Source organism: Brachyistius frenatus, unplaced genomic scaffold (assembly GCF_029030835.1).
Source record: "Brachyistius frenatus isolate BFR_SWC_R1_liver_20210118 unplaced genomic scaffold, ASM2903083v1 Contig_78, whole genome shotgun sequence".
Lineage (NCBI taxonomy): Eukaryota > Metazoa > Chordata > Actinopteri > Embiotocidae > Brachyistius > Brachyistius frenatus.
Window position 1 is genome coordinate 823,086 of NW_027210677.1, and position 12,084 is coordinate 835,169.

At 42.5% G+C, this 12,084-nt stretch overlaps 1 protein-coding gene across 1 annotated transcript; it reads left to right on the top strand.

Annotated features, from left to right (window-relative positions):
* Positions 1-1,150: 1,150 nt before the first annotated feature.
* On the top strand, positions 1,151-10,052 carry foxk2a (forkhead box K2a). Its single transcript, XM_069708752.1, has 9 exons — positions 1,151-1,649; positions 2,830-3,024; positions 3,153-3,294; positions 3,736-3,882; positions 4,697-4,890; positions 5,011-5,213; positions 5,482-5,739; positions 5,859-6,056; positions 8,007-10,052. The coding sequence occupies exons 1-9, from the start codon at positions 1,354-1,356 to the stop codon at positions 8,210-8,212; spliced, it is 1,839 nt and encodes a 612-aa protein (XP_069564853.1). The 5' UTR covers positions 1,151-1,353; the 3' UTR covers positions 8,213-10,052.
* Positions 10,053-12,084: the final 2,032 nt, after the last annotated feature.

Genomic DNA, 12,084 nt, shown 5'->3' on the forward strand with positions numbered 1-12,084 from the left:
TACAGGGACACAACAAAAGAAATAGAATAGGAACATTACAGATGATTTACTTGGATATTACTCTCTTTAAAGATTCTCTAATTAATGTTCTTATTAAAAAGAGATCAAACAACTATGCACAATGTTAAAGATGCCGTACAAAATGAATTATCACCCCATGCTGTTGCTCCACTCAGCTTGACAGTGTTTTCAGCCTTTTTCGGCACATTGTTTTGATCTTTCAACTTACTGATTTACTGTTTGCATTCACTCTCGCTGCTCCCACCTGTGCCAGCAGGCCACCGTTTCTAATGAAAAAAAGGCTCATCTATCCAGCACCAAATGCTACTCTGTTTGTCGTGGGCACCAAACACTGTATCGCCAGATAGTTGATATACAGCAGCCTGTGTTCAGTAGATTGTGACTATGGAGTGAACAGCAGCCCGAGTCAGATCTTTTTCTCAGGGGTTGATGGGAGACCAAAAGCAGAGCTGGAAGAATATTTGAATTGTAACAAAAACAACACCACATAAATGATCATGTTGCTTTACATCTGCTGTGTGTGTAAATAGGCAAGAGTTAGCCAGTATTTATCATAGTGTTGATATCATAATGTTTTTAAAACTTGATTGCGGACAATCAATAAACAAATAAAACAGTTAATGCAGCTTTAAGTAACTTAGACGCTTTCCAAGAATGATATAATTCATTCTTGACGTATGAAACGTATGAATGTAGAGCTTTTAGAGGTGACATCATTTTTAGTGGTATGTAAATACTTAATATTTTCAGAATACTAATCGACAAACGAGGGAGCCATTAAGCTCTGCCCCCTTAAATCAAAAAGGAGAGGACAAGCCGAGAAATGTCTCTCCGAAGATCAAACTATCATGATGCTCCCACTGTCTGAGCAGTTGAGCTTCCTCTGGTCTCGTCTACATCAAATTCCCCTCCTTGAAATCACGACGCCGCGTTTTACATCTCTCCGTCCATCTGCGTGTCAGCCTGCACTGCAACCGAACACGATTTCCTACGGTTATTTTGTATTATTGTTGTCATTGGTAAACACCACACATCTGCCTACCCAGGTCACTTTCTCATTGGTTGAGCGGATTGTCTGTCGAAGTACATGCGTCCGTTTGGCGGCTTTTGATTGGTCCGTAGCCTCTTTTTTTTCCTCTTCTTCACGGCGGTGGGTCGGAGCCGCTGTGTCCCCGGTCTGGCACGTTCCTAGCTTAATTCTCCACGGTGTAAAATTGGATCCCCCCTTATTTCACAAACCCCCAAAATTATTCCCCCTTCAATTCCCTGCAACCGCTTAATACACCCGCTTTAACACACACTTCCAAAATCTCTACCCGGTACCGTAAGAAGATGGCGATGGTAAGCGGGATGTCGGGGTCGGCGGTAGCCCGGCTCGAGGGCCGAGAATTCGAGTATCTGATGAAGAAAAAGTCGGTGACCATCGGCCGGAACTCTTCGCAGGGTTCGGTGGACGTCAGCATGGGACACTCCAGCTTCATATCCCGGCGGCACCTCGAAATATTCACCGCGGGGGAAGATGGCACTGGCACTGGGGAATTCTATCTTCGATGCCTTGGAAAAAACGGGGTGTTTGTTGATGGGGTGTTCCAGAGAAGAGGGGCTCCACCTCTCCAGCTCCCACGGATGTAAGACGGAGAGAACCCGTGTGTTTGAGATGATCGTGTACATGCGGGTTTATGGGCTCGTGTGTTGTTGTTGTTGTTGTTGTTGTTTTGTTAGCCCGCAGCAGTGTTACACGTGCTGTGTCAAGCAACGAGCCGGAGCCGAGCCGCTGCGTGTGTGTGTTGGCAGTAACGTCACACCTAATCTCCATCCCAGATATGGGAGTGTAGTCGTACCGATGCTCATATTTACTACAGAAACACGCTGAGCTTGATTCATAATCGTGGGTTATTGGTTTTGCTTACGTGCTTAATTCGGCGTACACATCGACCAAGCAAGACGTCAGAGAAACGTCAGAGTCAAAGAATTGGTGCCCTGCTCGTCACTATAACGCTTCTCGTGGAAGATGGCCCCTAACGTAAAAAAGTGATATGTTTGTTGTATTTGTTTTTGATAGAACATGTGCCGAATTGCAGACGGTCCCCCAACAATTAAAAACCGCCCAACTACTTCAATGCATTTACTGAAATACGAAACATTCAAATGTGTGCGTTGTAACAGGATTTGGTTCGACTTGATTTGTTTTGGGGTTAACTCGAGCTGCTCGTCTCCCGCTCAACAGCTGATCGTTAAACTCCAACTAGACGCTAGTGATGAACTATTGTTACGTAGGTTGTCCAACACCATTTTTAAACATGGCATCGTGTTACAATGGTTACAACGTTAAGGTGCGTGTTACATTCATCTGGCTCAATGTCAACTTGGCCTCATGTTCCTCACCGCCTGTTTACACTGCTCCTCTTCACTTATTTTATGTTTCAGCTCTTGTGTTTACAGTTAAAACCTCATAAATGTTTAGGCAGGACTTATTCATGTTGTCGCCAGCCATAGTAGGAATTCAAATTGAGATGTCAGCTGCTGATCCAAATATACTCCATTAATAATAAATTAGACATGTTAGACATGATCTGTTGCGTAATGGTGATGGTGGACGTCCATATTTAAACAGTGTGAAGCTGACTCTTAGTGCTTCTCTCTGAGCTTCAAGTTGCACCTTTTTGGCTTTGCTTGTCTGCACAGTAACATTGTAATATGCACTCAAGTCACTGGCTGTGTTATGCCACTGATTTAAAATAGGAAGATGTCTGCATTATACGCATGCTTTATGTTTTGTTTTGTTTTGCGCTTCTCTTCCTTTCTCAGGTGTTGTTTCCGCTTCCCCAGCACAAGTATAAAGATCACATTTACAGCCCTGTTCAGTGACAAGAAGGAGCCAAGGAACGTGCCGGAATCACCGGTCAAGCCCGTCCAACCCCAAATTTCACCACTGACTATAAACATTCCAGACAACATTTCCCACCTCATGAGCCCACTGCCTTCACCGACCGGCACCATCAGGTATGAGTGGTCAACTTGTGTTTGTGGATAATTAAAAAGGAGTTGTTGTTTTTTTTGTTTTTTTAACCTGAGGCTAATTTTTCAGTGGCACAAATCAAAGAGATGTGTTTTGTGAATGTATTTCACAGTGCGGCAAACTCCTGTCCGTCAAGTCCGCGGGGGGCCGGACTCTCCAGCTACAGGATGGGCCGTGTTTTGGCCGCCGACCTCATAGGAGACAATTCCCAATCAGAAAACGACAAGGAGGCCTCAGGTGAAGACAGCCCAAAGGTGAGAGCAAGACGGTCCGGAGCCGAGTGGAAAAACTGGGCAAAAGCAGTGCCATATTGTATTTTATTACAATATTACATATTGTTGATATGTCTGAGGGATTTTGAACATGGATTCAAAGTAGATATCAGAAACAAGAATGTGCATGATGAAGGCAGCAAACTTGAAAGAAGTCTCAATGGATTTGAGCGCTGTGAACATCACATTGAAGTCTAAAAATTGCCCAACGCTCAGCGCAGCATAGACTTTGTAGCACAGATCCTGGTTGAACTGTGTGTGTGTGTGTGTGTGTGTGTGTGTGTGTGTGTGTGTGTGTGTGTGTGTGTGTGTGTGTGTGTGTGTCTCTCTCTCTGTCTGTGTCTGTGTGCAAAAACATGCATGACAATTTTTTTTTTTTTTTCTCAACAACACATGAATTTAACTTTTTTTCATATTCCGCAGGATGACTCCAAACCACCATATTCATATGCACAGCTAATAGTCCAAGCTATCACCATGGCTCCAGATAAACAGCTAACACTGAATGGAATATACACTCACATTACCAAGAACTATCCCTACTACCGGACCGCTGATAAAGGCTGGCAGGTCAGTGTCTTCCTTATCTGGTACAACTGTCTTATATTTACGGTAGCTTTGTGGTGGAATAGTAATAAAGACTTAGTTTGGTCACTCTCTCTTGTTTCTTTTTTTTATAAATACTCATTTTTGTGCTCAACTATGACGTGAACACGTTTTAGATCATGTCGTCATTTACAAGATTCCGTGACCTACGAATTGCAATGTCATTCACTCAAAAGCATGTGGAGAAGATGCACTATTACCCTTATCTTGATTTGGAGGTTACTTGTTTTTATTGATCAAGTCTGTTCGAATGCATGACTGTGTGTCGATGTGCAGCACTTTGGTCAACCTTTGTTGTGTTTTCAATGTGCTATACAAATACATTTTGACTGGACTAGACTTTAAGGCAACATATGCACACAAAGAAAAGCCATTATGTTCTTTCTCTCACTGTTCTACCTTTTCCGAGTACATATCTTCAGATCCAGAGTTTCCCATTCGTGGGTTCTGCTGTGGCGGCCCGGTTAGAATAAATGACTGTTTCAGCTTTGGTAATATTAATAATAATTAGGTAAATCTTACCTAAGAATGCCTTTTTTTATTTTCATCAAACTAATGCACTTCTGGCCACACACCTGTCATGAGTTGCATATGCTGCGAGTCATGCAACAACAAGGGAGTATTCCAACACTGTAAAACACTAATGCTCTACCCACCCCCATCATTTTGACTTTTACAACAATGTTTGTGTATTTTGTGTGTGTGTGTGTGTGTGTGTGTGTGTGTGTGTGTGTGTGTGTGTGTGTGTGTGTGTGTGTGTGTGTGTGTGTACACATAGAACTCGATCCGCCACAACCTGTCCCTGAACCGGTACTTCATCAAAGTGGCCCGCTCTCAGGAGGAGCCGGGCAAAGGCTCGTTCTGGAGGATCGACCCGGCCTCGGAGGGCAAGCTGATTGAACAAGCCTTCAGGAAGCGCCGGCCGAGAGGAGTGCCCTGCTTCAGGACCCCTTTGGGGCCGCTCTCATCCAGGTGAACACGGACTTGATGCTAAACATGAGCGTATTACTTTCAACACTCACTGCCATGTACGGTTTGAGCGAGAGGTTTTATACAGCGCCGATGAACCCTGCTTTTCTTTCACTGTCCCAGGAGTGCGCCAGCTTCTCCCAACCACACAGGGGCACTCTCTGCCCACTCCAGCGGGGTCCAGACTCCAGACAGCCTGTCCAGAGAGGGGTCCCCGGTTCCCATGGAGCCAGAGCCAACCCCACCGCCAGCCCCCACCCAAACCACTACAGTCCAGCCCAAACTCGCTGTAATTCAAGAGGCTCGCTTTGCACAGAACTCCCCTGGTAAAACAGTGCATTAAAAAAAATGTTGTCCCTTTCACGGCACCGTTTATCAGATACTCTTGCGAAAGATCTCATGTAAACTGACATGTTGTAGATTATTTATGGCAAAATTAAGAGGACAATGCTACCATTGTTATTTAATTTTTGACCTTTTCATGTGACGGTGTGTCTTATTTGTGTCCCTTTTTATCTAAGTAAATGGCAGTCTCACTGACCTTTACCCCCCCCCCCTCCCCCCACACACACACCTCTCCCCGCCCTCTGATAGGCTCCCCCCTCAGCAACCAGCCAGTATTGATCGCTGTGCAACGTACGATGCCTCAAACGACCATGAAGCCTGTGACCTATGCCATGGCAACGCCAGCCATCGTAACAACAACGGTAAATTCTGCCCCCGTCATGCAGACGGTGCACGTCGTCCATCAGATCCCGGCCGTCACCATGGCAACTGTTAGCGGACAATCCGCTGCCACACTGATCCCAGAACCTCAGGAGAATGGAGGAGGAGAGCATCAAGAAATCAAAGGTGATGCTGCTTGCAAATGGTCATTCACACCAAATTCCCCATGGACCGAAATGTTGTCATTAGATATAAAGTTGTAAGTATTGTATTCAGTTTCATAGACTTTCTCCTCCCGTGTACAGTAAAAGTGGAGCCGGTGCCATCCATCACAGCCTCGTCTATAGGGGGAGTCAGTCGCATCATCCAGAGCTCACAGGCCGCTCCCTTGACAACGGTCACCATCTTGCAACAAGCCCCGCTCGGTCATCACCAGCTCCCAATAAAGGCCATCACACAGAACGGCACTCATCTGGTCCCCATCACTACTGCTGCCAGCACAGGTGGGTCTCACACACACACACACACACACACACACACACACACACACACACACACACACGTCTACCGTCAACTCTCATAGAATAGCCAGTATTTAAGTAATTGTCTGTAATAAAGGTAAAGAAAAAATGTTGGGTGGTGAAATGAACTGTAGCAAACACGACTTCCATTCCAACATGATAACTTGTGCGTTTCCACAGTAGTTGTGTTACTTTGAAATAGCGTTTTGCTTCAGTAATGAATTCCAGTTTTTCACTTGTATTCAAGCTGCCTCAGCACTCTCCACGGGTACTGATCTTACTATTACTCTTTGGCTTTTAATGTGAAAAATGTACTGGAAGTGTGGAATTTCAAGGTCATTTCATGACTTTCATTTTTCAGGTCTTGCATTAGCCATCATAAGGGGCTAGCCATTACGTGTTGAATATGGCATTTGTCCGACTTGTATGTTGACAGTGGTAGTGGAGAGTGACAGGAAGTGAGTGGGAATGAGAGACGGCAAAGGTCCGGGTCGGCCGAACCCGTAGCAGGGACTCGCTGCTCAGGACGTATGCGCGCTTGTGGTATGGATGTATTGAAAGGTTTGAGTTCGCATTGAAGGGATAGTTTGGATTTGTTGTTGGCTGTACTGGCACAGAAGTTAAGCAATGCACTGCTTTGGAGAGAATCGCCAACAAAACGTACTTCAGCCACCTAAAAAAAGTCAATATTAAGTGTTCACTGTACTGCACGTAGAATGTTTTCACCACTTTAACTTGCCGTCAAACGACCCTTTTCGAAATGTGCCGTTGTGTCAGCCACCATTGTCCTTTCGTTGGATGCCTGTTCGTAAGTATGATTTCCTGTTTCTAGAGAGCAGCTCGCTGTGGAAATAGGTGAAGACGTACTTGACTCCGCCCACCGCAATGCTCCCGTAGAACTGTGGCCGCACGGTGACGACTCCGCCCACGCCGCTGCACACAGCGGGCGTTCAGTTGAACTTGTTGCCTTTTTATTTATGTTTATTAATATCAAGTGTTTGACCGTGGTTAAGTGCAATGACACGGAAGTGGAGAGGGTTTTTTTCTAAATATAGTTGCAGCGGTTGGTAGTTTCCTTACAGACAGATTGGTTCAAGCTGATCCGACTTGTTTTTTCTTCCTTGAGTACCAACGAGCTGCAGCAGACTGATCTGAAGCACCGGCAGTTCAACTGATCGGTGTGGAGATTCTCCTTTTGTTCAACCTGTTTCCACCTGCAGGGTAGCTAACGCTACGTTATGTTGAGAGACAGGAGCAGACTTTTCTGTTCGGTCAGTTCGCTGTCAGGTTTGATTTGGTTGATTCATCTGGTATTCTACGCTATGCTGTATGCTAAAACCTGTATTCTTGTTGTTCATAATAATTCATTCAATCATTCAACCTTTATTTATACTCGAGAATTCATTGAGGGTGACCCTCATTTACAATGACATGGAGTCATTTACAGAGCAAAGAACAAATAAAACAGTGATCGCAGCAATAAGACCGAGTTGACAGAGATGAGATTGTAACCACAGTTGAGCTTCTAGTTAACCGTTTACGGTCAGATGAAGGAAGATTAACTTGAAAGGTGAATTGAAATTAACAAAAATAAGAAGGTTATATAAGAAGCATTAAAATATAAGTTATGTAGTTTGAGTAGATAAAACAGCAGTAAAGCACAGTTATATAAAACAATTACAAGTACAGGTTTGGAGATTTAAAATCAAGCTTCGGAAATGTGTGAATGGAATAAGTGAATTGATTTGAAGGAGATTCTGTATTTTGTTCCAGGAGTCGGGTGCACTAGAATTAAAAGCAGACTTTTTGTTGTTGTTGTTGTTGTTGTTGTTCCATTTATTTATCTAATATTCCGCCAGTACTATAAATTCCTGAATATTACTTCACACTCCATATCAGACTCTAATTGTTAACCGTCCTCTTTCCCATCAGCCATTGCGAACCCTCTCCATCTCCTAGCAACTCACGCTTCTGCCTCAGCTTCCCTCCCCACCAAAAGGCAGAACGGAGAACTGCAAGACCAACTCGAGCCAAAGAGGGTGAAAACGGAGCAGAATTCAGACGCAGCGGCCGCCAACAACGGCACCACGGACCGAGCCGGGAAAGGAGGGGTCAGCGAGCAGGTCGGTGGCAAGTAGCCCTCCTCCAGCGCTCCGGTCCGCATCCTGACCCCTGCTCTCCCGTACGCATCGAGCCTATAACGTCCACAATCTCACCCCACCATCTGACCCGGTGTCATCAACTACTCCAAGGTGCCAAAAAGAGAAGGATTACAGAATGTGCAACCCCCACCCACCCACCCACCCACCCACCCACCCTCTCTTTCTCTTTTCTTTATAACCACAAAATACGATGCAAAAAACCGAAAAGACCAAATTGAAAAAATGGAATCGGAGTTGCTAATGACTGCGGAGCCTCGATGTTTCAGACCCAGATGGTAAGATGAAGCACAGAAAACGAAAGCAAAACAGATTTTCAAATTCAGATTTCCAAATTCAAGAAGAAAAAAAAAAAGACTTATTAAAACATGCGAGGAGTCCCGAAACTCCTCCCAAAGAAGATAAAGGAGCCTCATTCTGGTAGCGTCACAGACAAGCGTTAACTGTGTGTCGGATAGAAAAAGCAGCCAAGCACCAGTAGTGTATACCGCAAAAGGGAAACGTGTTTACGTGTGCGTGGACATTCCCATCTTCGGCAGCTAGCCTCCATGTCGACCTACCTAATCCAGTCGTGAGTAGATATGCAGTATTCCGTTGTACAAGTGTATCTTTCCATCTTTTTTGAGTGTTTTCTCCGTTTCCCAACACACAGATACTATCTAGTAATAATTAAAATAACTAAAAGCTATAAGTGGGGTCTTTGAGAACACTTAAAACATCACGAGATTTTGAGAATCCTTTTTTTTTGTTGTTGTTGTTTTTGTATGTGGACTCTGTTCGGTGAAATGAATGTGGTCTCCTTTTCTTTTTTTTTCTCAAAAAAAAAAAAAAAACACTATGGAGTGGATGTTCTTTTTTCTGCTCATTCATGCAAATGACATTTCTTTTATCACTGTAAATCTACAGATTTTTTCATACTTTAGAAATATACTACGAGATCAAAACTATATTCTCGTGTATTTGACTATACACTTCATCGAGCTTGCATGTTACGGATGTAGAAACAATGTACCTGAGCAGATTATCTGAATATGGAACTGAAGAAAATCTAGACTGAATCTACGCTATATGATTCTGACCAGTGCTGCACTTAACCTCTTAGTTCTTTTTTTATTTTTGCATTTTTATTGGTTTAGTTTCCGTTTTGTTTTTCCCCTGTCATCATTGGCTGTGTTTATTACCTTTGTGTTAAAGTTGGCAGTCTCTTGGCTTGATTCTTTTAATTCTGTCTAGGCGACTAAAAAGTCTATTCAGATTGTATTCTATGTTCTGGAGGAGAAACAAGTGATAGGTGTTTGTTCTGCTTCAATGGATAAAAGCTTTTTTTTTATAAATTTATTTAAAACATAAACCTCCTAGTTTGTATTTGTTTTGAGTAAATGCCTTCTTTGCTGGGCGCAAACGCAAACTTATATCTGTTATTTCTTTTGCTGGAAAGATGCGTGAGGGAGAGTTTCCATCTCCGTAGCACGCCGCGAGGTTTTCTTCAGGAGGGCTTCGGTGAGAACTCTTCACACTTTGGTCAGGTTGTTGGAGGAAGTCTGTGCACCACATGGGTGGAAATGCTTCCTGTAACACTATTAACTTCCTGAAAAGAACAAAAACAGCTTGACTCAAACATTCCCCATTGTATGTCGTCATAGAAAAGCAGGGACAGTGTATTGAGCAGTAACTACAGAAACAAGGAAAAAAGTTCCCCCCAAAAAAAGGGGCTTCAAGTCAAATCGTGTAATAGGAAGGTATTTTAGAAAAACATTTTTAGTTTTATGTCCTTTTTTAAGAATTCAACCTTGCATTAAATCTGTTGTTTCTTCTTCAACTCCCTTTTGTTTAATAGATTAATTATGAATTAAATAAGTGATTTCAAAACAGATCAAACATGAAATCACAGGAAATCCACTAGAGTCAAGAGGCTCGTGACTAAGCTAGTCAACCGTTAAATAGATTTCCAAACAACAAGTTGTTTTTTTTAACTTTTTTATCAATAGTATAATTTTTGTTTTTGTCTTAATTATGTGGTTAAACATAATCGAGATATCGGAGTATCAAAACAGATCTTTTAATTACAGGAAGTGGGGGAAAAAACCCATGAATTTATGTAGTAATGCCTGCTGCCCATGTGAGGGTGAAGTTGGACAGTTGAGTCTTGACCAGAAGGTCCCGCCGGCTAAAATCCAGTCTGTGCTTCGCTCAAAACGAGTGGCAATTCGAGAAACTTGACAATGTCCCATTTAACTTGTCGCATTTACGACAACTGAGAAGTGTTGGATTTAGTACCAAAACTGTGTTTTTGTCATTTATAAAACTAAATAGCAAATCTGGAATTATATTCCAAGAAGAAATTTCCCCTCGGGGATTAATAAAGTGTATAAAATCAAAAAAAATCAAATCAAATCAAAAAAGAAAACCAATGAAATGATATTTTGGAATACACCTCATTATTTGCTTCTGTGTCGCTCTGCTGGTCATTTGGCATCATACTGGTCTGGACAGGCAACAATGGAATTGGAATTTTAACTTTTGGGAACATAGGTTATAAATAATGGATACAATTCAAAATCATATCATAAAAACATATATACACTGGATGAGGAGTAATATGTCAGTATAATATACTGCTGATAATTGCAAAATATGGCATAATCCTTCCTGAAACATGTACAAATTAAATGGAGAAACTACTTCTTCCAACAGATTCTTCATCAAATAATTCAGACTGTGAAAAATCTTGACAGCTGTTGGTTTAGTGGCTGTTAAATATTATTAAAATGATCTGATGTGTATATGTAATCAGAATCAGAATGTAATCAGAAAGTCTTGACTGTTGCTGTTGCACACCAACAGAGCGCAGCACACTGATGGTATGCAGGAACCTTTGTCAATAAATATTCCAAGTTATGTTGGTCGATCAACATCAGCATCTGTGTTCCACGCGTTGTTGTTGTTTTTTACCGCTAATACGTGTGCATTCAGGATATCAGCAATGACTTGAGCAAAAAGCAATCATCGAAATTTGTGTAAAACTTGGGAAATCTGCAACGAGATTTGAAATGCTTGAGAAAGCGGAAATAAATGAAGCCGTGTGTGGAGTCGGGTCTTTTTGAGGGGCGTTCGATTTACTGTGACATCCTGAAACCTCTGATGGGAAACATGCCAACGATGTCACACACACACACACACACACACACACACACACACACACACACACACACACACACACACACACACACAAAAGCTTCTCACCAGCAACTACAGTCAAACCTCCCCACCACTCCTTGCAGGTTTCGGCTCTCTGCAACATCTGTTCCTAAAAAACATTTCACAAAATTTGATGTATGCTCTCTGCTCGAGTTTCAGGTCCATGGTGAAATCGCAAATGCGCACACGTCCCAGCGGTCGCAAAAAGGCATTGCACACAGGTCCTATAGTGCAACGAGAGTAACGGTTAACTGGTGGAACTTCTCATTGGGTTTAAATGAGGCTTTTAGAAAGCAATTACACTCACTGACGTTAACCAACTTAACCAACTAACTGGTTATTGGTGTACTTTTGCTTTTTTTTGTGTGTGGATGGGTTGGACTTTTAGGGACTGCTAACGAGGCCACAGGCATTACAGTACCTCGTCGGTAAAAAAAAAATGTTCCTACTTTTTTTTCTTGGTTTTTGTACTTTAAAAAAAAAATAATTCTCAAAACATACACATTTCTGTGGTATATATATATTCATATATACATACATATATATTTTTTTTATATTTTTTTTTTTATAAGAATTGGAAAAAAGTCCGATTCAGGTCTGAATTTTCCCATTTAATCACTGACTTTTGGATTTGGGGGGGAACCCTTTGGAAA